Source organism: Bos mutus, chromosome 26 (assembly GCF_027580195.1).
Source record: "Bos mutus isolate GX-2022 chromosome 26, NWIPB_WYAK_1.1, whole genome shotgun sequence".
NCBI lineage: Eukaryota > Metazoa > Chordata > Mammalia > Artiodactyla > Bovidae > Bos > Bos mutus.
In genome coordinates, this window is record NC_091642.1 from 30,177,521 (window position 1) to 30,204,746 (window position 27,226).

A 27,226-nucleotide genomic window follows, 5' to 3' on the forward strand; every position below is an offset into this window, starting at 1 on the left:
GACTGTACTGACTGTAAAGTGGGTGGGGCTTTGCTCCAACAAATCAAAAGCTCACTATTCAAAAACTTGGAGGGAAATTTAACAAGCCCATGTGCTGCCTCTAGATGAGCACGGCAGCTTCTGTGCCAACCTCCTTGCCCCCATGCCCCTGCCACACCCACCTTACACCTGTTGTGCCAGCAGCCCACACACTTTCAGTGCCTCTGATACCCTTGGTGGCAGCAGGTCTGAGGTTTTTAATTTTCACTGAAAGAGTGTTTCAGGTATTCTTAATATAATTGAAAACAACTTCAGAAGATCAATCCCCAGCAATGGCAGTACAGATTAGAGTCCTTTTAAAAAATAAGTTGGAGATCACCAAGAAGGGGTGCTTAGTTGCTCAGTCGTGTCCGACTCTGCAATCCCATGGACCGTAGCCTGCCAGGCTCTTCTGTCCATGGGGGGATTCTCCAGGCAAGAACACGGGAGTGGGCTGACATGCCCTCCTCCAGGCGATCTTCCCAACCCAGGGATTGAACCCAGGTCTCCAGCATTGCAGGCAGATTCTTTACTGTCTGAGCCACCAGGAAAACCCAAGAAGGGGTAGGAAATGGTAACATGAGCAGGAAATTTATGCTCCTATCTCTGTTCTGCTCATGACCTGACAACCAGACTTGCTCTGGGAGTAGAAGCAGGACCTTTGTCAGAAAGCGAGATGGGAAGAGAAATAAAGGCCTTGAGAGACAAGGCTGGGTCCAATGACAGATGAGTCTGAGCTATGGAACATTCACCCTCCTGAGCCTTTCTTTACATACGTGATTTCATGTAACCCTGACAAGGTAGGTAATTTATACCCATATATATGAAGTTTCAGGCAGTGTCCTTTGCTCAAGGTCACATAAGATACCAGACCTAGGATTCAAAGCCAAATATGCCAAGTCCTCATTCTCAACCATGACCCTATACTGCACCATTCACTACACATTCAAGAGGTAACAGAACCTGGCTCAGAAGTAGCTTGGATTTGGAGATAAGTAGTAGAGCTTTCCTGAAGGGCAGGACTGATCTCAATGACCAAGTAAGTTTCAAGCAAACTGAAAAAAAAACACAGCAACATTTTCTGTGGCCAAAGAAAAGGGTGCCAAGGTCCAGGGTGAAAGACATCTAGATGTGACTGCAAAGTGACTACAGAATGGCCTGCAGTCCAAAGATGGCTTGGCACCTGCTAGAGAGGTCTTCTTCACCCACAGGGCTGGAAGCCAGGGTCAGTTGCATAGGGATATGAGTGGCTCACAGTGGGGAGGAGGGGAGTGGCAGGGGGTGAAGGCAGAAGCTAAGAGATAAATGGGTATTCAGTTGGAAGACTGAGCATTCCAGGCAATCAGAGTACATCTCGGGCTGATGCTCAAGTACTGGATCCAGCATCTCTTCTGGGCAGAGAGGCAGAGTGTAACTCCAAAGGCCAGAATGCAGTCTTTCTGAGAAGGCAGTGATGGGGTTACAACTGAGCAAGTCAAATCCATTTGCACTCCAGGACAAACCTGGGCTGACAACCAAAACGATTTTCAAAGGTTTCTCTGGCCAACCAAAGGGTTTTCTTCTTTTGGGGGTCCACTGTCTAGCTCCTTCCTAGAAGTGATTCCTAAAACACTTAAACATGGAAGAAGAGAGTGTTTGCTTTGGGAACTGGGAGAGTGAGAAGCCAGAGGAGAAACTTAAGCCTTTCACTTCTCCCAAACCCTGGTGTCTTCCATGAATCAGCTTAGACTATGTGACTTCTTGCAGGAAGCCTGTGAACACCTGAGCCTGTCAGGTGCTTCTCCTCTGCAGTCCTGTGACACCAACTGCCTGCTTGATGGCTGCGATGAACTGAGCACAAGTGGGTAGAGATGGGCCCTGAGTATGGAACAGAAATGCTCCAGAGGCTCCACAAATGGTAGCTAGTAAAGATCCCAGTCTTTTTTTCTGAATTCTCTTCTGAATGCCCTTCTGTCCTAGAATAATCAAGTTAAATACATGAAATAACATTGCACCGAGGGGGCCTGACTTAGCTGCTGCCATGTTTCACGGTATAAGGTTGGCAATAGCTTCTTTGGGTATAATGGACACTCATCCAGCTGCCTTCAGCCCTCAGAGTCTAAGGGGAGCCTGCACCTAACAGATTCTCACACCGGCCCTGGGCTGGTGTAGAGAGGAAAAATCTGGCTGACCAAGCAGAAGGCATCAGATTCTACCGTTTCCCTCCAAGGTGGGTTTAAGATACCAAGGCTCTTCTGTCTGTCCCATCTCAATATGAACTTCTCCAGCATAATTTATTCTTCCTTACACTTTTCTTGAGTGAAGGTATCACTAAAATTGAGTTTCTGAATAAGTCACATTAAAAAAATACAACCACAACTACCACAGCCATTTATTAAGTGCTTGCCAGGCCCTGTGCTAAAGCTTTACAAACATTGTATCCATCGATTCATCAGCCCTGAGGTAGATATTTTCAACACCCACTCCCTCTCCCTACACAGGTATCATTATAGTTGAGGAAACTTGAGGCTCACAAAGGTCTACTCAATCAATAAGATCCAGCCCAGCCGGAAGGTAGCAGAACTAGAGATCTGAACCAAATACATCTGATTCCCAAACCCATGCTTTTATACGCTACACTAGATTGTTACGCTGTTTCTCGCTGGAAGTTAAAGGATACATGCTCCTTCCTAAAACATCACCTGAAGACCAGATTTAGATGGGGAAGGCAAGGCCCAATTTTTTTTTTAAATTCCTCTAACCAGCTATTGTACTATACACCTGGAGGAGTGAAGTGACAGTCTGGTTATATAAGCTGACCACTGGAACCCTGTCTCCTGCTACCCTGGCTTCCAGGGTCTTTCTTGTTTAAGACCCTCCATTCCTAACACATGACTACTCAGTGTGCTTCTCCCTTTCAGCAAACACTGAAACGCAGAAGTGAGCCAATTTGGCGACTCGGAGCATCACCAAAGATACCTGAGAGAAATCGGGGGACATTCGCAGAACACCCACCAAACCTCAACTGCCGGACCCCGAGGCACACCAATGCATGTAGACAGAAGCACAAACTTCAGTTCCTCCCTCCAGGCTTGCCAGGCTCAGCTGACTCTACTCCTGGGGAGTCTCCTGCTCAATCTCTCTCACTGGTCCTCCACTGTCCATGACTCTGGATTCCCTCCTCTCACTCCTCACTGGAGGTCTCACTAACCACAGGCCCTTGGGACTCAAGGCTGCCCACGTGTGAGGCTTTGTCCCCCAGAATAACACCAAAAGTGCTCGGCAGGGCTCTGAAGAGGACCCTAAACCCTATGAGGATTGAATGGAACTGGCTGAAGACTAGCAGAAAGGGCTCCCAGAGTGAGCAAAGCCAAACCAGGATGTGCAGACATGACTAAGGACTGGATGGCAAGAGAACAGAGCAGGTACACAACAGGTACACAAAACTACTGCAGACCAGAAACGGAAGATGAAGGGACCCTAGAGAAAGTCAATCCAAACACCTCAGCCAGGGACCTTCTGCGAAAGTGACTGTTTACAAAAAGGACCTTGGTGACGGGGCTGCTGGAGAGACTAGGCAGGGAGAGGACAAGTAGGAGAAACTGGGGGAAGGGGTACTCTGGAAAAGGAAGCTGGAATATCTCTTTAGAGCAGGCAATTTGAGAGGATACCAGAGAAGCGGGCTGGGGCTGGATGGAAGCACCAGAGGTACCAGGAAAAGGGAAGATGACACGGGCAGAAAGGCCAGGGCGTCTGGAAGTCTACAAGCATTTCTTAGGTGTATCCCTATATCCAACTTGTTTGGGTAAAACTGACCACTGAGGACCCCTCTTTGCAGTCCTACTGACCTCTGCATTGGATTTTGAACGGTAGAAGACCCAGAGGTAGGGAAGTTACCAAGGGGAGAGAGAGTCCTATCCACAGGAAGTTCCCACTCTAAGGAGACAACGAACCACCAACTCTGCCATCCCTGCCTCCAATCCCTGAGGAAGCCTCTGACCTAAGGAACCACCAACATGTAAGTCACAAAACTGAGAAATAACAACTGATGCAAATACTGTCCATGATCTTCGAAGAATCAGAAGGATGAGAGACAAGGTGACATGGAGACATAAGATCCAAGTAGGGACTCTTCACACTTTAATACTCAGCCTGTTAGTTCATCTCGTCACCTGCTCACACATCAGGGCCTTCCACGTAACTACAGCCGCAATGATATGTGAGGGGGAAGGCCCAGGGTGAAGCGTGCTCCCTGATGAGCCCAAGCACCAGGAGGAGCCTGGAGGTTGAGCTTTGCTCTCCACTCATCTTCTTCCTCTCTCAACAGCCTCTAATCTTGTCCTCACAGGGTGCATGACACATGGCTTCATAACCTCTGGGTATTTCGTGTGCTTTCCTCTCCAACTAGAGAGGCTCCGGGAGGATAAAAGAGCAGGTTTTCTCCACATCCTTCGGTGTTGGAATCTAACAAATTCTTGTCATAGGTGGGGTATCTGTAGTGTTGATTACAAAAACATTTTCCACAAACAAGAAACACATGTCAAAACCATTCTATTGCTATTCTTTGCCCTATCGCTTGCGTTTGACACTCTTTGACACTCCTTGTCAGCTCTAGATGTCTGTTCCTGTATCTACCTCAGCCTGGGGAAGGGGCCCACCCAGCCTTTGTTAAGAAATAACAGCTCAGCCTGTGGAGGAAACAATGAAAGGGTATGTGGCCCAAGAGTCTCTGCGGGACAGAGGGAGGGTCTCGTCACATTGGGTTGGCCATTGATAAGGATCCTTCCCTCTCTGTCTCCTAACAGATTCAGATTAATGATTGCTCATTCCTAATTGTCAAATTTCTTTTCCTTCATCCTGTGTCTAATCACCAGTGACAGAAACCATTACGCAAATGAGAGCAGACGACTTCCCCCAACTGTTCGTGTTGGTAAAAACCTTGTAATTTAGAGCTCTGATTTGTAGGAGAAGCTGGTCTCCCCCAGGCATCCTGGGCATCTGCTCAACTGATGCCCAGAACAGCCCCTCCTCCATCCCCCAACTCCAACCCCCCAACAAATATTAGACTTCACGAGAGAGTAGTTTCCTCTGTACCTGCTGGTTGAAAAATAGGAGCATGCAACATGGCTGACCTCTATACAAGCCCAAACGCCCACCTTTCCTTCTTGTGTCTGCCCTCATGCTGCTAGTTAGGATAGGTGTTAAGCAATAGGGCAGAGACGCTTCCTCTGCAACAAGCAGAATTTTTGCCTGAACAGCCCTAGCCTAGCTATGTGAAGGGAAGGGCCTCAATCTTTTCATCAGGGAAAATGCAGGCAGCAGAACATGAATTACAGTTCTCAGTGAACTTCCAGACCTAGATCTTCAATGCTCCACGTGCACAAGCACGCTGGGAGAAGTGACCGGACCTATTCAAGGACATACACGTCATCAATGGGATCCAGAACTGTTTCCCTGTAACTCATTTCAGAACTCTTTTAACTCCATAGTATGGCTTCCTGGCATTTTCCCCAAGAAGTGTTTGCTGGAGCCCAGAAGAGCTTTTACCCTGAGCTGTATTCTTTTGGGCTAAGCCTGTCTGTACTAGATACTGCCCAGTGGGTGAGATCTGAGCAAGGCCTGTAGTTTAGAGGAGGTACAGTAGGAGAATCAACAGTTTTCTAGAGAAGCACAGCAGGGGCTTTGTAGCCAAATAGTACTAGGTTGGAATCCTGATTGCCACCAATCACTTACTCTTGAGCTGTAAAATGAAAATACCTACCTTGCAGGACAGTGAGGAACAAAGACAAAAGCACTTGACATTAGGTGTCTTAATAGTCAGGGGTCCCTGTTGTATTACCCAAGAATCAGGACCCAACCTGTGAAGGCCCCTCCACCTTGGTCAGACATGGGTGGGCACAGCACCCAGAGACGATCAGCTGAGAGGACCAAGCCAGCACCCACATCTTTGAGGAATGAGCCAGGAAGGCTGCAGACATGCTGAGGAGAATGAAAAGAATGTGCTGTATTTCAAAATGTGAATGTGATCAATTTATCCTTCCTCTGTCCTGTTTTCTTTGCTGCGTTCCTTTTTCCCAAAAGAGATGGAGGGATGGAGACCACTGCGGTCACATTTTCCAGCATTGGCTATATTTAAAAGAACTACACTTTAGAAGGTACCGTGTTTGAACACCCACACTGCATCAGAGAACCCCAGCATGGGGTACTAAAAATAAACACCCCACCCCAGAATACACACAGGTGCGGTCATGCACACACACGCGCATCCTCTCAGTCCATCAGTGCGCTGTTAACTATAAACTGAGCTCTGGGGGTGAGAGCCACAGCTCAGACACTGGAAGTAAACCTTTGGCAAAAAAAAAAAAAAAGGAAAAAAATGAACCCAGAGACTTCCAAGTCCTTTTTCCTTCCAGAGAGAAGGCGCGTCTAGATGGGAGTGGAGGCGACAGGACGCAGGGCTCCCACACTGCCGATTCCAAGGGCCCCACTTTCACCACACGAGCCCTTTGAGTTGTGCAGTGCCCAGTGACCCAGCTGTGAGCTGCAGCCCTGAGAGTGGTTCCCACAAGTAACTATGAACAGAAAAGGAATTCCACTCCATGCTCCACCAGTTGCCCTGACTTCTGAAGGTGTTTGTGGAACATTACAGTGGGGTCTGGCAGAGGTGCTGGCTTCAAGAGGCAAGGCTACATTTCTGCCCTTGCCATGAGGTGGATGACAGGTGGTGAGTTAGCTGCCTCAGCTTGACCCCACTTAGTCTACTTGTGCCAGGAAGCTCCATAGACGTAGCCGAGGACTTGGCCTGGGCAGGGAGGGTCGTAGGATCTGGAGGCTCTAGCCAGTCGGTCTCAGGCAGGTTGTTGCAGTGAGGCCTGACAAACATCCAATGGCTAAAAATGAGTTTAAAAGCTTTAGACCAGCTCAGGCAGTATTGCCTTGGAGTTCCCGCTGCATGCTCCACTGGACAAGGTTAAGCAGTAGAAACTTGGTCAGCAGAGAGGCAGGCCAGTGTAGACACATGCACACACACATATCCCCAAGAGGCCTGCACCCTTAGAACCTACAGAAGCCACTGCTGGAGGACTCCCCTGGCACCCAGGACAGAGAGCAAGAGCTGGTGCTGAAAGAAAGCAGCTGTATGTAAAAACTCCTGTAATTTGGACGTTTTGCACAATCCTTGGTTCCTTTGTCCCAAGGTGCTTTTCTGTGTATGGCTTGAGCTTGAAGGTCCAAGTTGGAACCCTGCCTAATTCGCTCTCCGAGGAAGCTACTGAGGCTCTCAGAGGGAAGCCTCCCCCTCCCTCTCTCTCCCATTAGAGTCCCGTAGTGTTCCTACCAGCCTAGAGCCTCACTCTGTAAAAACTGGGAGGGGGCAGACTGACCTCACGGACAGGACAGCTGTGGCCCTGGAGCCCAGATGTGGGGGCATCCAAGAGCATCTCCTCTCTCTCAGGCTGAGGCACTGAGGTTGCAGGAGACAGAGCTGAGAGCCAGAAGTGGCATCCTGACCCAGAAGGAGGGAGTGAGGAAGAAACACATACACGCGTATGCAGGCACACACACGCACACACACCCCGAGGTTGACAGACCAACACACAGACATGATGACAACCAGCAGCTGGGGACTCCACACACTGAATGCAGGACTTGAGGGGCAGAGAGGGAAGGTGCTGGGGCACAGAGGCAAGGGTAAGAAGTCCCTCCGAATGGGAGTGGAGTGCCAACCACCCTGCCTTGCCCCAAACACCTGCCTCCAGGGCCATGGCAAGAGTCCAGTCCATTAAGTGCAGCGTGCAATACTAGCGCTTGGAGTCTCCTGTCCTCATCAATGAAGCGGTGTGGACGGGCTAGCAGTCACCTGGCAGGAGGCCTTGACTCCTGGCAGGCTAGTTGTATCGGCCCTTGATCATTGTGTTCAACAAGGGCCCCACCTGTGGAAAGACATGGGGAGCCAGTCAGAACTGTCTGTCCTCTAGCCCCAGAGCAGGATGGGGTGTGTCTGGAGACATCAACGTCCAGCCAAGGGCAAGGACAAGGCTTTCGTTCAATCTTGTAAACCCTCTAATCAACTCTCTTCTTGGAGGTCAACCCAGTATTCTGGGGCATGGTCCCCTCCTCTGGGTCCATGCTGGATTACTTTCCCTATCACAACACCCTATACACATAAGCAGCACCAAACTGACAGACAGACGGTCAGAGGAGCTAACACTCCCCAGACACCTCAGAGTGTCTATCTGCGTGTTTCGTAAATGTGTCTTAAGAATCTTAAATGCTTCTTTATCCTGAAAGGATCACTTGCAGTTGGGGCTGGTGCTCTCTCCCCACAGGTGCTATGGACGCACAGGCTATCCACAGGACAGAGGTAAAGAGCATCACAAATACCAATCTCCCCCATTTATGCAATGGGCCACTGGCACACCTGGGTGGGAAGCAGGTCTCAACATTACCTAGAGCAGCCTTGGCACAGCTGGGAGCATGCGAGAAGATGCTTTACTGCTCGCTTTCTGTTCCAGAAGAATCCCCTCAGGGGTCCCCAGCTGGCACACAAGCCCCATGAGGAACATTACTACTAGCATGGAACAGATTATAATTGATCTGCCAGTCAAGCCCAGCTCTCACCAAAAAATTAGAATTTTCTGAACATATCCATAACCTCTATGAAGAGAGAGGACAACAGATACTGAAACAGACGAGCTACAGAGAACATGACACCAACCCTGACTTTCCCTGGTCACTCTGCCCAGAGTCACAGGAGTACCACTTTGGGGCAGCCACATACCTCTTGTGGGTTCCCCAAGGCCTCTCCAAGCATCTTCTCAATGTTTCTCATTATGGCCACTTTCTGATGGGCTTTGAGAGGATATTCAATTCTCTTAGGAGTTGGGGCCCCCTGCAAAGGAAGCAGCAGCTCAGGAAATGTCTTTAGCAGGCTTCAGTGTCATGCACTATACCAAGCACCATCCTCTCTTAAGAAACCCAGTTCAACCCCAACCCTCTTCATCTCCCCCAAAGACCCGGCAATCACTTCCAGAGACAGCCAACCTCCCTGCCCCACCCCCAAATAATTCATCACACCTACCTCACCCCACTCCCATCTAGAACAAAAAACCATAGTCACCTTATACCAGAAGTTCACAGTGATGGTTATCCCCCCATTTAGTAATGACTCTATGTGATGCCACCTGCAAGAAAACAAACAGGTTGCTGTTTGCCACCAGTACTTTTCAGAGGGATGGTTTCTCTGAAACTAGGAAGTCCTTATATAGCTGTCCTATATAAGGAAAACAGTATCTTCACACTCATCCTATCAAACACACCCTGGAGCTAAAGGGAGTGGTGTTTGGTCTTCAAATACCAAAGAGCCAAGCCTCAAGCCTCTGGGGCCTCTTTGGACCAGAGGAACTGTTATCTTGTGTAGAAACAATGTTATCATTTCCCCCGGGTTAAGTACGCTCATCATCCGGATATGCCAACCTTCCTGTACATCACATTAAGTCCAATCCTGCCACAACTCAAAAGAAGTGACATGGATAAGGCTTTCCAGGGAATGGGAAAGAAAGCTCCCCAGAAGCCCCCAGTCTAGCCCCGTCCTCACCAGTACATTGGGATGTAAAGAACATCACCGGGGCCAACCACTGTTTCGTAACCAACCACGTTCTGGAAATTGGGAAACCTCTCGTAGTCAGGATTGTCAAAGTCCACCTGAGAGGTTCAAGAGGAAAAAAAAATCAGTCAATCACCAAATTTTTATCTGTTACTTTGGTAATCAAGAAAGATCCCTTAAAAAGTCTTGAGAATTATTTTTTTTAATCCAGCAAAAGACACAACACACATTAAACATACGCAAACTCTCCCAGAGAATGACATAAGAAGATGGGCACTGCTGAATGCTAAATGAATACTAGGCCTCGTGATCCTGAGGTCAAAAGCCAATCATCAAGGTTTACAGGTCAGAAACCTACTCATGGCCTGCAGATTTGAGGAATTAGGACTCATCTTTCAGCCGAACTTTCAGAAACTTTCTCCCAAACACATATTCGAACCAGCAAAGACTCCTACACAAGGCAGCTAAGCAGCTTTCTCCTCAAGGAAGAAGAGGAGCTCTCTGGTTGGCCACAAAGTCAACTACATACCTCACTGAGATCCAGAAAAGACCTTAAGTGACATATCTCAATTCTATTCATCCTTCTCTTTATCAAAAAGTAGCATCTGTGACAAAAGTAAACAATCATAAAATCTAATGGAGACATACACATTTTGTTTCATGAATTTATAATCCAATCAAATAGAATAACTAGAGCCCACCAGCATCAGTGAGGGCTTTGCCCGGACCATCTGGGGACCACCACAGGGGCCAGGAATACGTAAGCTACATTGTGAAACTGTCCTCTGAGTTTATCGAAACCTGGCATACTGCCACAGAGAAGGGGGACCCATGCCCATCTTGGATCTCTAAGGAGTTCTATACCCTCCTCGGATCACGCAAGCTCACCTGGCTCTGTCTGTCACAGGGATGGTGAACAGGATACGGGTAGAGGCACTCAAACTGATCCGGAGGGAACAAAATGCATCGCTTGTGGCCTTTTATCTGAGCAAAGAAGTTCTGTTGCTCATCATAGTGAGCAGGTGTCACATTTCCTGTAGGAAAAAAGACATTCTTATTCAAGACAGTAGCTCTACTGCACAGGATGGAACACAGGCTTCAGTGTTACAGAGAAACCTAGTCTGCCCCCTCAGCAAAAGGGTCCAAATCAAAATCAGGGAGACTATAATCACAACTCTCATTCAATTAGGTGTTACACTTTTAATAGGTGATAGGTCTAGTAGCAAACATCGCTGGCTAAGGGTTCACCATCAATCAGCAGAATAGACTTCCTTATATGACAGCTGCTGCCCTTACTGTATACAACTGCACATCAAAATGATACAAGCATGACAAAATACACTCCATACAGCTATGCCCTGCTTTTCAGAAGTTCGCTTTATATCACTTTGCTTTTACAGGAGACCTATATTTACACCTATTTTGCTAACTGAAAGAAATTCAAAGAGAATTTTCATTTTTACAAAGAAAAAGGCAGAAGTATCACTCAGAGTTTGCTCTGGAGTGAGCCATTACAGAGGCAGTGAGCACGAGCAGTAAGAGTAGCACTGCCAACCTCCTCCCCTAGAAACTACACTCAGCATCAAGCCACGACAGCTCTGATTGTGTGAGCATCTGTGCTTTCTCTCTATTTACTTTGTGCATCCGTTAGCAAGATGTGCCCTAGGATAACTGCTTCTTTGTTTTACATCATCTTGGCTTATAGAAGGTTTCACAGGGATGGTCTACTTTCAGACAGCTAGAGGGAACTTGCACTTGAACTCTTGACAATGGCACAAACTCAAGGGAAACATGAGGAAGAGTTAGAAACAGTTGAAATGATGGTATCAGCAATGCATGCATGCTCTTCTTTGATGCAGTTAACCAGTCATTTTAAGTTGTATATATGTACTTACTTTGGGTAGCTCTTCTGGAGCTCACCAGGGATTTTCCTGGTGGCTTAGACAGTAAAGAATCTGCCTGCAATGCAGAAGATGCGGGTTCAATCCCTAGGTCAGGAAAATCCCCTGGAGAAGGGGATGGCTACCCACTCCAGTAATTTTGCTTGAAGAATTCCACGGATAGAGGAACCTGGTGGGCTACTGCCCATAGGGTTGCAAAGAGTCGGACACAACTGAGTGACTAACACTTTCTGGAGCTCAAAGATTCTCAACCTTTGCTCCCACTTCAACACACCTGTTGGACTGCAACACTTCTTTAGATCAACACTGGAGCTGTTGATTCTCGTGGGGGCAGGGGGACATAACAAATTCCTGAAGAGTGTTGCGTACACCGAATAATGCAAATTATCTAAAATGCCATCTTGAATTATCTGCCCTTGTGTATGCATGCTCCTCTTTATAACTGGGGCTGCATCTGACAGTTATAAAGAGCCCCACTGTTTCTCTGCACAGTCCTTAAGAGCTCAAAGGCCCTCTGCAAGGCATGGAGTTTAGAAAACATTCCCCAGTCTGCCTGAGTGGGCCAAGACAGCCACTTTACTAGGTGCAGAGTCCATGTGCATCCCTGAAGAAGACTTGTTCTCTCGTCTCTGCCTGCTGGATCTACTTCCTTGCCCTCTACTACAGGATAGAAAGGCAACATACAAATTCAGAGTCAAGTAAACAAGAACTGGCTCCTGGTAGGTCAACCAAGAGTTGGCTTCAAAGGGGCAGGCTAAGGGACAATTCATTAGCTGCAATACTAGAAGCTTTCATTAATACTAGTGGTAAAAGATACAAATCTGGAGAAAAGACAATCAAAGGGGAAGAAGAGACTCCAGAGCCTGGTGGTGACTGATAATGAGTCATTACTCCGCTTCCTTGTTCAACTCAATTTACTCACCATTTACTAAGGACCTCTACTAGGAGCCGGCACTGAGCTAGTGACAGAATTGACACAATGACCCTGGTTGGTAAGTAGCTTTCTTTCTCCTCACTGGAGTTTAAAGGTGTCTCTTTTTAATAAAAAAAAAAAAAAAGTAGTATTCAAGTATTTGCTTATATACGTGTAAAATCCTCTAGCAGGATACAGAAGCAGCTAACAACATTTGGTGCCTCCAGGGAGGGATGGAAACTGAGAGGCTGGGAAACTGGAGTGTAAGAGAGATTTATTACTACATACCTATTTATACCTTTTGAATTTAACCCCCAAAATATATTATCTGTTCAAAAGATAAGTTCAATTTATATTGGAAAAATATTTTTCTTCTACTAGGATAAAAATCTGCAGACATATCCAACAGAAAACAGCAGAATTTTAGAGAGATCTCCAGTAACTGAGTATATGTATTCACAAAGCAGCTGAAGAAGGGAAAAGGGAACTTTCTTTTTAGAGTACCTGAAGCTATTTTAAACATGTAACATATATTAATCTCATTGAACCTTCATAGTCAATTTTAAGGTATTACCGTGTCTGTTTTACAAATGAGGAGACTGAGGCTTAAGAAAGTTACATGACTTGTTTAAAGTCATGGATCGAGTAAGTGGTGGGAAAGGATTAGAAATCAGTTCATGTGACCCCAAGTCGTGCTGCTTTCTGAAAGATTTCTTACCTTCCATGCCGATAAGCAGCAGGTTAGAGGTCAGCTGCCCCCAGCCACGCTTTCCCTGTTGCTTATTAATCCAGTTCCAGTTAAAACCCAAGAAGTCCATGACAATCTTCCTGCCCACAGTATCATTGAGTGTTTGCTGTAGATACAACCTATGTTCCCCAAAAAGAAAATCCGATTAGTGCATGTACACACTGTCTGTGGCATGGCCTCCCTACACCTGGAAATTCAAACCCAAGCCCACACCAACATTTCTAACAAAAACAGCTGCAGTCATGGGACTCTCACAGAGCTGAATCCTCTCCTATCCTTCTTTGAGCTCTGTTCAACATCAAATTTTGTATTTTAAAGAAGTGATTCTTGGCTTTTCTGGGTCACATTATGAATCTTTCATGAATCTAAGAGGGGAAAAAAGTACCCAAGGGAGGTTCCCCATAAAAATGCTCATACACCGAACTTTCATTTAATTTCATAGATTCCTCAAAGCCTACCCATGCTGCTGGTGCTACTGCTGCTAAGTGGCTTCAGTCGTGTCCAACTCTGTGTAACCCCAGAGATGGCAGCCCACTAGGAACCCTAGAATAATGATTCAGCCTGTTCCAGAAACTCTCAGGGCCTGAGAGGTCTCCTTTGGCCTCCAACAGCCATTGTGGCAGATCATATTCCCTCCTTGTGAGAGTTATTCTTCTGCACCTCCTTCAAGTAAGGCTTCCTTATTTAACTTCTTTGGCCACCAAGCTGTCCACAGAAGTGACTGGTGCTGCTTCCAAACTTTAAGAACCAGAACACATTACCACCACATTACTTTCCCTCTGCCACAGCAACTGCAAAGTTTCAGATAGCAACTGCTGGAGCGATCTAGGTCCCAAAGTGGAAAAGATGACCTAAGAGCAGAGCCTCCAGGTGACCTGAGATGGACATGTAGCATGTGTGAAAAATAAACCTTTGTTGCTTCACATTGCTGAGTCCTGGAATGAAGCCTAGTTTATCTTAACTGATTCAGCCACCTATCTATAGCAGCCATCTGGAGCTGAAGGAAGAAACCTCACTAAGCTTTCTGCAGACTCAGGGCCCCTAAGACGCCTGAGGAAGGTAAGAAATTACTTAATACATATGAAAACCCAAACACAGTTGCTCAAGTCCCCAAAGAAATATTATTTAGGCGGCAAACATGAAGGAAAAAAAGTAATGGTGCTGAGAACATTATTTCAAAAGGCTCAAAGGTATCTCAGTGCCTGATGATAACCATGATGTTTAAAGCAACCCTAATTAAAAATCTTGCTAACTTGAAGAGAGCTACCTGTGTGGGGACATGGAACCCTCAGGACTTGAATACAACCTTGGAATGCTCCCCAGAGATTATGAAGTACGTATATTCATACAAATATTTCTCAAGTAACTCTCAAAGAGTCAGAAACACTTCCCAAACAGGAATCTAAACAATTCCTCTGAAACCTTAACAGTAAATACTCAAAACAGCTCAAAGAGGATCCCTTTACCTCAGAATCATAACAACCTGCATCATTATACAATGGGGTTAGTTGGTGCTAAAGTCAGCCTGTAGGGGAAAATCTGCAAACAGTAAAGAAATTTTCCTTAAGTCATCCATAAGGTACAGACTACACTCCTAGCTCACATTTAGGCAAAATGTTCTCACTGTGGGAAACAAGAACCTTAAAATGACTGGGAAATCAAAAGACTCATATCTTATCTCAAGCTCATTCTAGAGCATATGTTCACCCAACAGATTTACACTCCACCAGCATCATTCAAATCAATCTTTCTTCTCAATGTTGGTTGTGTGTGTGTGTTTGTGCGTGCATCAGTGCACACTGTGGTAAATTTGAGGACATTAATGCACGAACGGATTCAACTGCAACAGTCTCTATAAGACATAAAGAACGAATCTATTGTAGTTCAGATTCTGGAAACTCTTTTGGTAAAAGTCCCAACATTATGACAATAGCTAAGAGTTAGGAAAACAAAAAAAGGGGGGGAGGGGAAGGAGGTGGGTATTTCAAATCCTTTCACTCTGCCACATACTACTAACAGAGTCTGAAAGACAAATGGGGCTGGAAACTGAAGAAAAGCCCAGGGTTGGGCACCAAATGTGAGATGGAGATAGTCAGTCACCATCAAGTACTCAGTGACAGCAATTCCCCAGGAGCAAAGTTAAAGCAGGACTGGATGCTGTCTGAGAACTACGTAAGAGAAGGTCCTCATAAAGAGAGTTAAAAGGGAGAGGTAAGTCACTCCCCTATGTGTGTGGGTGTCCTGTGTTTGCTATTGTCAATACAATGCAGAACATCAATATTCTCCCTACCCTCACCTATTCAACTTTTCAGCCTGTGCTGCCCCCATTCAAATATTTTAGGACAAAGGCTGCAAACCTGCAGTCTCAGGAAATTCACTGATGTTTTAAACTGGCCTCTGGCAGCATTTTAAAAAATTTGAATTAGCTGCCCACACTTAAAGCTTAAAAATGTTTTAAAATGGAAATCCTGATTTCTAGCTTCTCGGGGCTGGAGTGGGGCAGGGAGGGGTGGGATCAGACTATCTGGCAACCCTGGGGCTGCACTCCAAAATGGAAACAAGAGTTAAGTAATGACTTCTCACTCTGAACAGGGCATATGCCTTCAGCTTCATCATAGCTTTCACCCAAACCTCCACTCATTTCATTCACCTACCAGACTCTGCTAGGCAAGTGTGACTCTCACTTTATGAAAACAACAAATTTGAAAGTCACACTTCAAGTCTAGTCATTCCATCATCCCTCAAGCTAAAAAATTCAGCCCCAAATAAATACAGGAAAGAAAAATGGATGCCCTAGATTCAATAGAAAAAGCCATGATCTTGGAACTTACCTCTCTTCACCACCTCGCTGCTGTATATCCTGCAGTTTCTCAACAAACTCATGAAATTTCATTTCTTCCCTGTTGGACCTTGGCTTAAAGTTCTGGAAATTAGCCATCTTCTTCTCATCATAGTACAAGAACTTGTGGGTGCTGGCACTGTACACGGAGAAGTCACCGTTGCCAATATTTTCTTGCAGGTATTCAAGGTCCCATTTTAGTGCAGGATACACAAGATTTGTGTCCGTCAGCACCACAGGCTCCTAAATGGAAAAAATCAAGTTGTCCCAAGGAGCTGGTGGGTTCTTGTCCCAAGATTACAATTATTTTCCAACTTCAAAATAACTTCTGTTAACTAGCATGAACCCCGCAAGTTCCATTTCTCCTTGCTTCCCTCTCCATCCCCGCTTAGGCCCTTGTCCACAGCCCAGCGGGTCCCTCCCTTCTACCACCACTCCCCTTTGACCTCTCCTCCCAACCTGGTCCCTTCCCCCTCCAACTTCGAAAGCGGCTCCGCCCCCTACCTCATTCTCGATAAGCTCCTCCGCCCGGGGGTCGCTTTGACTCAGACGCGGGATGGGCCGGGTCGGGAAGGTGTAACTGCGCAGTTGGGACTCATCCCAGGCGGGGCCAGGGCCTTCAGCCTCTTCCCGGGGTTCTGCAGAGGCCGAGGACGCGGCCTCCGTTGCAGTCGCCGCCATCTCTACCGCTAGGGACGGCCCCACCGGAAGCGGAAGCTGCGCCTATTCCGGAGAAAAATACAACGGAAACCATAGAGATAGGCGGCAAGAGTGAGCGGCCCAGAGACGCTAAGAACGCCGGCCCGAGCCCTTGGGGAGTGCCTCCTAATGGTAACCGATAGCTCTACACTGTAGACCTAGGACTAGACAATTACTTCACTGAACACGGGTAATCATTTGGGCTAACCAGTTCATAAAATATTATTGCTCAGTGCGTCCAGGCCTACACAACAGGCAAAGAAGAAGGCAAGTTTCAGTTCAGTTCAGTCGCTCAGTCGTGTCCGACTCTTTGTGACCCCATGAATCGCAGCACGCCAGGCCTCCCTGTCCATCACCAACTCCCAGAGTTCACTCAGACTCACGTCCATCGAGTCGGTGATGCCATCCAACCATCTCATCCTCTGGTGAGGCATTAAATTTTACCCTAACAGATGGGGAGAGACACAAAATTGACCCACCTAAGGAAGTCAGAAGGAAAAGCAGTTGTCCAATACATAGATGTTGAGCAAAGTTTCATCTGAAGTCCTCTGCAAAAAAATATATGGCAACTTGAATTCCGAAATAAAAGGCGTTTTCTCTTTTTCTTTTTTTTTGCTCGGCACCATTTGATTTCTCTGCTATCTCACCTACTTAAAAGGCATTTTTTTCTTAGTCCAACTCTGTTTCTCGACTGAATTAGATCAGGGTTTGCTGTTGATCGAGTGCAGATGTCATCCCACCATTCTGAACATCAATTAGTTGCTCATTTGCAAGAAGGCAAGTTGCTATAATTCTCCCCCAAATTTCATATACTGAAGAGTATGTATCAATTTTTATTGCTCTGATATATATTTGCGAATGTCTATAATAATGGATTCTACTCCAAAACAGTAATCACCCTAAAAGTTCCTGGAAATATGTGCATGTATATACTGTAAATTATGCAAATCATACTTGTGTAAATAAAAACATTCATATTCGAACAATAATGCCCCTCCCATTCTTTTGTTGGGCTGCTGCTGCTGCTGCTAAGTCGCTTCAGTCGTGTCCGACTCTGTGTGACCCCATAGACGGCAGCCCACCAGGCTCCCCTGTCCCTGGGATTCTCCAGGCAAGAACACTGGAGTGGGTTGCCATTTCCTTCTCCGATGCATGAAAGCGAAAAGTGAAAGGGAAGTCGATCAGTCGTGTCCGACTCTTCGCGACCCTATGAACTGCAGCCTACCATGCTCCTCCGTCCATGGGATTTTCCAGGCAAGAGTACTGGAGTGGGGTGCCATCGCCTTCTCCGTAGTAAATCTGAGGCGGGTTCAAATAATAGGACTGATTTTATATTTGTTGGGTTGAGGTAACTGAGACATTCGGATGTAAACACGGGACTGAAACTGAAGAACCGTTTATGGGGCGGGGGGTAATTCCCTGGTGGTCCAGTGGTTGGGACTTCTCGATTTTCAAGGCCAAGGGTGCGGATTCAGTGCCCAGTCGAGAAATTGGGATTCCCCCAGCCGCGCGGCTGAAACAAAACAACCGGTTTGTGGCCAATTTATGTGTTGCATCGTGCCTCTAAGTGAAGAAAAAAATTACTCTAACTGAAGGAAAAATTAATGTGGAAAACAAAACATGAACAAACAAAACCAAGCACTAAATTTGAAGAATGATCACGTTTGAATATGTAAAGAGGAAGTGCCACTGAAGGAGAGGAACAAGGCAAGCAGTCAGAGAAGAGATTCTCTCTCTTTAGTCGCTAAGTCGTGTCCGACTCTTGTGACCCCATGGACTGTAGCCTGCCAGGCTCCTCTGTCCATGGGATTCTCCGGGCAGTAACGCTGGAGTGGGTGGCCATTTCCTTCTCCAGCGGATCTTCCGGACCCAGGAATTGAACCCGAGTCTCCTTTATTGCAGGCAGATTCTTTACTGACTGAGCTATAAGGGAAGCCCTAAAAAAGAAATTAAACAGGCTCATTTTATTTATACAGGTCCTGGGGGAGGCGAGTCAGCTGTCCACCCAAGATACTCAGATTCCGAGTGCCCGCTATTCCGGGATGCATCTGAGTCAGCAGAGGGAGAAATGGGACTCAACAATCAGAAATGTCAAAGCAGTGACCCGCTTGTTTTTCTGTCCTTTCCTCCCTGCCTCTCAGCCTCTACAGATCCGCGGACCTTCCGTCTGGCTTCCCAGCACCGTTTAAGCCCCGCCCTTAGTGAACCTTTAACACTTTTCTCCCTAACCGCGTTTGGCCCGGCTCAGCCGCCGTGACAAGGTCTTTGCGCATGTGCGGGGTGAAACTGAAAGAAGGTGAAGATGGCGGCGGCCAGGGCGGGGGTCCTGGGAGTCCGATGGCTGCAAAAGGCAGCCCGAAACGTGGTGCCGCTGGGTGCACGGACAGGTCCGCTAGAACGGTCGAGGCCTCAGTGTGGGTGGCAGGGGGGAGTGCCTGAGGTTTATTGTGTTGGGCGCAGGGTGGATTTGGTGGGGTACCACGGCCGCCGAGTCCGGGGAAGGGCGGAGGTGGAGTTGGGATATCCACAAAAACAGAAGGAAGGTCTGCTGGTCCCTCGAAGCCTCGGGCTCTGACCTTGAAGCCTGAAGCCTTTAGAGTGGCAGGAAAAATGAGGTCGCTTCTGACCTGCCCTCGTCTGCCCTCCAGCCTCCCACATTACCAAGGACATGCTCCCGGGACCCTATCCCAAGACCCCAGAAGAACGGGCTGCCGCCGCCAAGAAGTATAATATGCGGGTGGAAGACTACGAGCCGTACCCAGATGATGGCACGGGGTGAGATAGGGTCTGCTCGCACCCGGGTAGTAATGGGAGAAGTTCGGACTGGGTGGGTGGCTCTACTCTGACCCTTTTCCCCGAACCTTTTCGTGACCCCTCAGAGTCAGTGGTGTGGGTGCTTTTCTCGGTGGAGAGAGGTGGGAGGGGAAGGGTGAGCAGCTGCAGACGAGAGGACTTTAATTTTCTCCTTGGCTCAGGCTGTTTTCTCAGATGAGGAAGCTGAGGTTTTTAATAGCTCCCCTGAGGACCCCTGAATAGCGGGAACCTTCCTTGGTCCATCCAGAGCGCAAGGTTTCATTTAGATTGAGCATCTGCTGGGCTCAGGTGGTGTCATCCAGGCACGTGACCAGGCTGGAGCTGGACTGCTGTCATGAGAACCTTATTTGTAGATAGAGTACTGTGTCTTAATATGTGTATATTTCTCTTTTTTAATCGTTGCTGTTAGCGTTTTGGAAATCTTAGCAACTTTAAAAGGTTAAATGGCTAACTCTTGCTCCAGTTGATGATTTTCCCCCACACCATCTCTGTGGTTAATTACCTGAATTGATTACTGTCATCCTCATTTTCTCCCTAGCATCACTCTTTCAGCGGTGATTTCAGCAGCTCCTATTCGTCTTGTTGTTTTCCAATCACTTTCTGTGACACATGTCTAGTTGTCATCATTTCCTATGACTTTTATTGTGTTGTGGACAAGAGCAGCCTCCGTAGCAGTCTGTATAAGTTGAACCTGGACTTGTTGGTGAAAAATCCAGCCTATCACACCCATACGGTGTTTGAGGCTTCGAGATGTGTGTCAATTTTGTGGCTGAGAAACACAGTTGCTAGGAAGAGTGCTTCTCTCATCTGTACCTTTTTGTTTTTATTCCAGTTAACTGGGCAACCTTAGGTTCAGACTCTAAACTTCAGTCTCTTTTTCTGTCTACTGAGGAAAACAGAGTGATTGATTGTCAAATTCCCTTCCATTGCTAACATTATAACATGGTGTGACTTTTTTTCTTTTTGTTGAAAGAAGATAAGAAAAGCTTACATATGTTAAATAATGTTTCGGAGTTTGACATGAATTTTTAATAACAATTTGGACTTCTGCAGTTAGTGCTGTGCTTAGTGAGTAAAAATTGAGATTTAATAAAACAAAATAGCAAATATTTTATTAACAATAATTTTGATACTGGAAAGCATTCAGGAAAATTAATCTCTTTTGTACCATTTGTAGGAATGTAAATTGCCACAGTCTTTCTGGGGGGATATTTGGGATATTTACCAGCAGCCCTTTAACCCAACATTTCTCAATATGTGCACCACAGGAAAACACTGAGATCTTGATTGGAAGGTTAGTTCCTCTGTCCTTAGGGGGAGGCCATTATCTTGTCACTTGGTTTCTCATCTCAGAGATGAGAAGGCTGTGCATTGTCGGAGGCTCTCAAAGCCGTGTCCAGAAGTTCTTGCTGTCTCTCAGGTATGGTGACTATCCGAAACTGCCTGACCGCTCACAGCAGGAGAGGGATCCATGGTATGACTGGGACCACCCAGACCTGCGGTTGAACTGGGGTGAACCGGTGAGAGAACCATGTCCCATTTGCCCTTTCTTCCTTTTCCGTATGTCTTCTGTAGATCAGATGGCACTTTTCTGCCCAGGTGGGCTTTCCTGTGGCTCAGTGGTGAAGAATCTGCTTGCCACTGCAGGAGACATAGGTTTGATCCCTGATCCAGGAAAATCCCCTGAAGAAGGACACGGCATCCCACTCCAGCATTCTTGCTGGGAGAACCCCATGGACAGCCCATGGGTCACAAAGAGTCGGACATGACTTAGCGACTAAACATCAACAACACTAAGGTTTTTCTGCCCAAGGAAGCAGGATCAAGTGCTCTGAGATCTGAGGTTCCCTGTGTGTGTGTGTGTAAAGGACTTCAGAGAATAATTGAAGCTCTTGAGTTGTGAATGTTCATGATTGGGACTGTGTCTGATCAACCAAACCCAGACATAAGCCAGCATCCAGTCCTGTGGGCCAGAGTATCTCAGATGTGGCTCTCAGAATATTGCCCAGGGCAAGAGAATGCCTTTCAAGTCTTGTTTGAGGCTCTAATCACTCTGGACTGCCTGCCTTTTGCAGGAAGAGCAGTATGTGACGGTGATCTGCCTTTCTGTCTCAGATGCACTGGGACCTGGACATGTATATCAGGAACCGTGTGGACACGTCCCCGACTCCTGTTAATTGGAACCTCATGTGTAAGCACCTCTTCGGCTTCGTCGCCTTCATGCTGTTCATGTTTTGGGTAGGGGAAACTTACCCCGCCTACCAGCCTGTGGTGAGTATCTGATGAGTGCTCCCTCAGGCACACTTTCCTGAGGGAATGCAGTCTCTGGAGTAGAGATCTACCCGATACCAAGCTTGGCTTCCTGGTGAGGCCTATAGAGGGCCTTAGCTATTAGCTACTGGCCTGGAATAAGTACCAGAGCACAGCTTTTGCCTGTATCTTGGGTCAGTCTGAGTGAGAAGAAACTATGTAGGACTAGATGAGGAATGAGAATGAAGAAGCCAGCTAGTCTTTAGAGTTGCCATTTGGAGAACTGTACTTACCACCGTATTTCAGCAAGTGATCTTTTAAGGTAGAGTCCAGGAATCTCAAGTTGAAAGCTTATCCTTTATTGGTGTGAAGGGCATTTTCTATAGGAAGCAATTAAATGTTTACTACAAGCATGGACAGTTAATTTAAAGAACATGAAGGACACAGCAAATATACTGTCTGTATAGAACAGACTTGTTGCCAGGAAGGGGGTGGGGAAGGGATGGATTGAGAATTTGGGATTAGCAGATGCAAACTAGTATAAATAGAATGGATAAACAACAAGGTCCTATTATAAAGCACAGGGAACTATATTCAATATCCTGTGATAAAGCATAATGGAAAAGAATATGAAAAAGTTAACTGATTGATTCAGTTAACACATAACTGAATCACTTTGCTGTACAGCAGAAATTAACAAACATTGTAAATCAACTATACTTAAATAAACTAAAAGAAGAATGAAAATATACTGTCTAGCTTTGAGGACATTTAATTCGGATAAGAAAATTTAGATATGTGACGTGAGCAACATTGGAACATACATAGGAATTTGGCACAGGTTTTGTGTATATATGTGTGTAGTGAATATATGTGCTTGTGCTGTTAGGGAGGATTATGCTAGATGCTAAAACATATATGTTTAGATGATGGAGAGAAGTTGAAGAGAACATTTGGGGGAAGAAAACAGAATGGAGGAAGAGGACAATGAGTTAGCTGGAGTGGAATAGGTTTATAAATAGCTCTCAGACAACCAGCTGCACCTGGGGAACTGCTAAAAAGTCAGATTCCTTAGCTCTTGGAGAGCCTAATTCAGTAACTCCACAGTGGGGTTCTACAATCAATATTTAACAAGTTCCCAGGTAATTTTGATGTGCTGGGAAATCAGGTGTGGAAACTGCTGTGTTAGAAATATTGTGAAGTGCATTTGATCAGTTTGGTTGGGCACCTTTTATTGCGTGGCTGAGGGATGTGGACTTGATGGTATAGTAATGCATTAGTTGAATAAATGTTTATGAAGCTCCTGTCATGTACCAGGTACAGAAGGTGCTAAGGGTTGGGAATACATTGATGACTTGGCCTGCCTCTAGGAAGCAGGGAGCCATGTTGGGATTTTGAACAGAAGAATGCTGTAATGATGCCTAGGTTTTTAAAAGATTAACCTGGGAATAGTCTACAGGGTGGACTGTGAGAAAGGTACTAAAAGCGGGAGGCTGCTGTGTCTCCAGTTGGCTGCACAGTGCTGCCTCTGCTGAGATAGGCAATGTCCTAACGGTAGCGCGCATGTCTGTGCATGGACACAAGCCTTCCTACCGAGCCCCAGGGGCCCCAGGCTGGAGAGTGCACATAGGGCTGGTGTGAGCACTAACTTCACTTCAGGAGAGCAAGAAATGCAGTGTGGCTCTTCCATTTTTCAATTCTGTAAGCACATCACCCTTTTCTCCTCCCCTTGAGCTGTTCTCTGACAGCTGTTTGTTGGTAAAGCCAGCAGCCCCTAAAGCACGTCCAAGCCACGTTTCCTCTGTGCTCACCCCACTGCTGCTCCTGCACGCCTCATTTGCTAGGCCACTTTAGTGGTGGAGCCATTAGAGGCTGAGTGACTTAAAGGAGATTGAGTCTGTCTCGACCCCGAGAGAGTGGGATGGATGGATGCATCATCTCATTTAGAAAGCTTCCCTCATGCTCTCCCTTTCTCTCTCTCCCTCCCTCTCCCTCCTCTTTCTCTCTCTCTCACACACACATATACTGTAGGCACCACTTCTCTTACACACACACACACACTCTCTCTCTCTCCCCCTACCTCTGTAGGCACCCTTTCACTTATACACACTCTCTCTCTGTAGGCACCCCTTCTCTTACACACACACACACACACTCCCTCTCTCCCTCTCTCCCTCTCTCCCTCTCTCCCTCTCTCCCTCTCTCCCTCTCTCCCTCTCTCCTCTCTCTCCCTCCCCCCCTCTCTCTCCCTCTCCCCCTCTCTCCCCCTCTCTCCTCCTCTCTCCCCTCTCTCCCCCTCTCTCTCTCTCTCTCTCTCTCTCTCTCGGCACCACTTCTCTTACAGTCTAGGCTTTCTCACTGCCTTGGGCTGAGCTGGGAAAAAGAGTGCTGTCCCTGCTGTTCTGGCCCAGCTGGGTCTCACCAGAAGCTACTGTGTACCTGTTTACTGTGTGTGATTCTTCGCTCAGGGTAGGCTGTAGCCAGGTGTTGGCTGGATACATGTTGTTCTTGCTGACCTGTGTTTTCTCCTTAGGGGCCAAAGCAGTATCCTTACAATAATCTGTACCTGGAACGAGGCGGCGATCCCAACAAAGAACCTGAGCCAGTGGTTCACTATGAGATCTGAGGAGGCTTCATGAGCTTTGTGTTCCCTAACTGACTCCTTCAATCCTAGAAATTTAACTTTAATGAAATCCCTAATAAAACTTAGTGCTGTGGTATCTGTGCCTCATTTCCTCTGGGAATAGCTACTGCTTAAGCATAACTCATTTGAAAAGACCCTGATGCTGGGAAAGATTGAGGGCAGGAGGAGAAGGGGACAACAGAAGATGAGATGGTTAGATGGCATCACTGACTCAATGGACACGAGTTTAGGTAGACTCCGGGAGTCGGTGATGGACAGGGAGGCCTGGCATGCTGCAGTCCATGGGGTTGCAAAGAGTCAGACATGACAGAGTGACTAAACTGAACTGAAGCATAAGAGGATGTTGATTTGTTAATTTCGCTGGGAAAGGTAGTTGAGGGTTCCAGTTGTGCAGCAGGTAGTTACGGGTAGCTCCCCATTTACAGGGTTTTCTGACTTTTCAAATTGGAACAGATTTATTTCCCATAAAAAAACTTTTAATAATAGTAGTTAGCTTAAAAAAAGTGTACTTTTACGTGTTTCAAAATACTATAGGATAAATAGGTGTTCTGGGACAGGCCTAGGGCTGTGATTGCCTCTAATTTTGTATGTATCTCATAAGAATATGTATTTATTAAAAACACACCATTGTAAATAACTATACTTCATTTAAAAAAAGAATATGTATTCCAAAGCAGCTTCTGAATCCTAGACTGTTATAAGTTGACATTACCTATATTTATGAATTAGAGGATAGTCACTGAGTTATTACTGAACCTATGCATGGCTTTCATTACCTTAATGATTCATCCAAGCTCCTATAATAGCCTTAGAAAGAGAAAAACCATGTTTTTAAGGGTCTATCTCAATGCATCTGTTAAAGAGAACCAATTTATGTTCTTTTCTTCCCTTTAGGGACATTTTCTTAAATTACAGTGATACTGCCTAAAAACCTGTCCCATAAAAAAGTGTACATTCAGCATGATCTATGGAAGCAAGTGCATTCACATTAGATAAGTGGTCCTTTGGAGGTGTGAAGACAGTGAAAGACGTTTATGAGATCAGGGAGTAGGTCTGCTGAAATGCCTCTTTTTTTTTTCTTCTTTTTTGAAATGCCTCTCTGAAGGTCTCCACTGCTTTTTATGTCTTCATTCTCTGTCCTTTAAAGCATTTGATAATCATTTAACAAACGTCTGTCTGCCTAATATATATGACCCTGATAGGCCTTGGGGATATAAAGTTGAACAAGAAAATAATTGCCTTCGGTGAGTTACCTAGAAAAGAAAACTAGCATTTATAAAACAAGGTGAAAAGAATTTCTAAGATGTCCCAGTTGCAGGAAGAGTGTGTTTTTTGTTCTTTTTAAAATCATGTCCTACTTGAAACTAACCTTATGCCTTTGGTTCAGATTTCTTTCAGAACACACACCTTGGCCTCATTCCCTCCTTTAAGGTGTTGCCTGAGGTTCAGTTTTCAATCCTGTTTCTTCACCAGTACCCTACATTCTTTTCTGTTCTGAGTTCAAAACTCCCATATCCATGTGAAAAGAAAATCTAGAGCTGTGTCACAAAGACAGGGCCCAGTCATAATCAGCTCACCATCTTTGGAGGTATATCAGACTGGACTACAGTAGAATTCATGCATTAAAGTTCTGAATCAAAATAACTTAGGTCCAAAATCTTCAGCTGCCTACAGAATATTTTACTTGGAAATGCCATAATTCCCTCAATCGATATATATGATCATAGATATCCCTGCCAACTGTTTACCTATCAGTCACAAGAGCCTGTTCAGCTATTACAATCTGTTACAATCCGTCAATCCAAGAGTTCATCACCTGGTACCTGAATTGTTCTGTTAGTCTCCTAATTTGATTCCCTGCCTCCAGCTCTGTTCTCTCTGCAAGGGGATCCAGATTGCTAGTGATATAATCTTACTGCATGTTGTTCAGTCACTAAGTTGGTTCCGACTCTTGCAACCCCATGGGCTACAGTCTGCCAGGCTCCTCTATCCATGGTATTTTCCAGGCAAGAAAATACTGGAGTGGGTTGCCTTTTGCTTCTCCAGGGGATCTTCCCAACTCAGGATTAAACCAGAGTCTCCTGCATTAACAGGCAGCTTCTTTACCCCTGAGCCACCATATCTACCTATAATTTTCAGTAACTCCCAATTACCTGCAGAGTGGAATTAGTATTCCACAATCTGTAGTCAGCCCAGTTCCCCAACTGTAGCCGCTTTCATTCACAGTATGGGAAATGCCAGGGCGCCTATCAGTCTGTTGGGCCCCTTTCTCTTTGTTGGGACATCACCTATCTTCTTGAAACTTCAACGTGCAACACCTGTCTCGTCTCTGATACCTTCCGGGTAGCCCCTGGTCTCGGAGAAGGCAATGGCAACCCACTCTAGTACTCTTGCCTGGAAAATCCCATGAACGGAGGAACCTGGTAGGCTGAAGTTCATGGGGTCGCGAAGAGTCGGACACGACTGAGCGACTTCACTTTCACTTTTCACTTTCATGCATTGGAAAAGGAAATGGCAACCCACTCCAGTGTTCTTGCCTAGAGAATCCCAGGGACGGCGGAGCCTGGTGGGCTGCTGTCTATGGGGTCGCACAGAGTCGGACACGACTGAAGCGACTTAGCAGCAGCAGCAGCAGCCCCTGGTCTACGGTCCCTCGCTCTCCAACCATCTACAGCTCTTAATTAGTTCAACATTTGGGAGCACCAGTTTTTGGTTCGCCGCACAAAGTCACTCTGCTATTAAGGCCTGTGTGGGCTAAGTCGTTTCAATTGTGTCCGATTCCTTGTGACCCTATGGACTGTAGCCCGCTGGGTGATT

The 27,226-nt window shown here is 46.3% G+C and overlaps 2 protein-coding genes across 2 annotated transcripts; one reads left to right on the forward strand and one right to left on the reverse strand.

Moving 5' to 3' along the window:
- Positions 1–6,104: 6,104 nt before the first annotated feature.
- HIF1AN (hypoxia inducible factor 1 subunit alpha inhibitor) lies at positions 6,105–16,701 on the reverse strand. Its single transcript, XM_005888108.3, has 8 exons — positions 16,507–16,701; positions 15,995–16,245; positions 13,134–13,282; positions 10,490–10,635; positions 9,593–9,699; positions 9,116–9,179; positions 8,777–8,887; positions 6,105–7,928 (listed from the first exon to the last, which is right to left on the reverse strand). The coding sequence occupies exons 1-8, from the start codon at positions 16,681–16,683 to the stop codon at positions 7,884–7,886; spliced, it is 1,050 nt and encodes a 349-aa protein (XP_005888170.1). The 5' UTR covers positions 16,684–16,701; the 3' UTR covers positions 6,105–7,883.
- A 2,228-nt stretch (positions 16,702–18,929) lies between these two features.
- On the forward strand, positions 18,930–24,485 carry NDUFB8 (NADH:ubiquinone oxidoreductase subunit B8). The gene is made up of 5 exons (XM_005888109.3): positions 18,930–19,088; positions 19,350–19,476; positions 20,936–21,035; positions 21,631–21,786; positions 24,299–24,485. The coding sequence occupies exons 1-5, from the start codon at positions 19,004–19,006 to the stop codon at positions 24,389–24,391; spliced, it is 561 nt and encodes a 186-aa protein (XP_005888171.1). The 5' UTR covers positions 18,930–19,003; the 3' UTR covers positions 24,392–24,485.
- Positions 24,486–27,226: the final 2,741 nt, after the last annotated feature.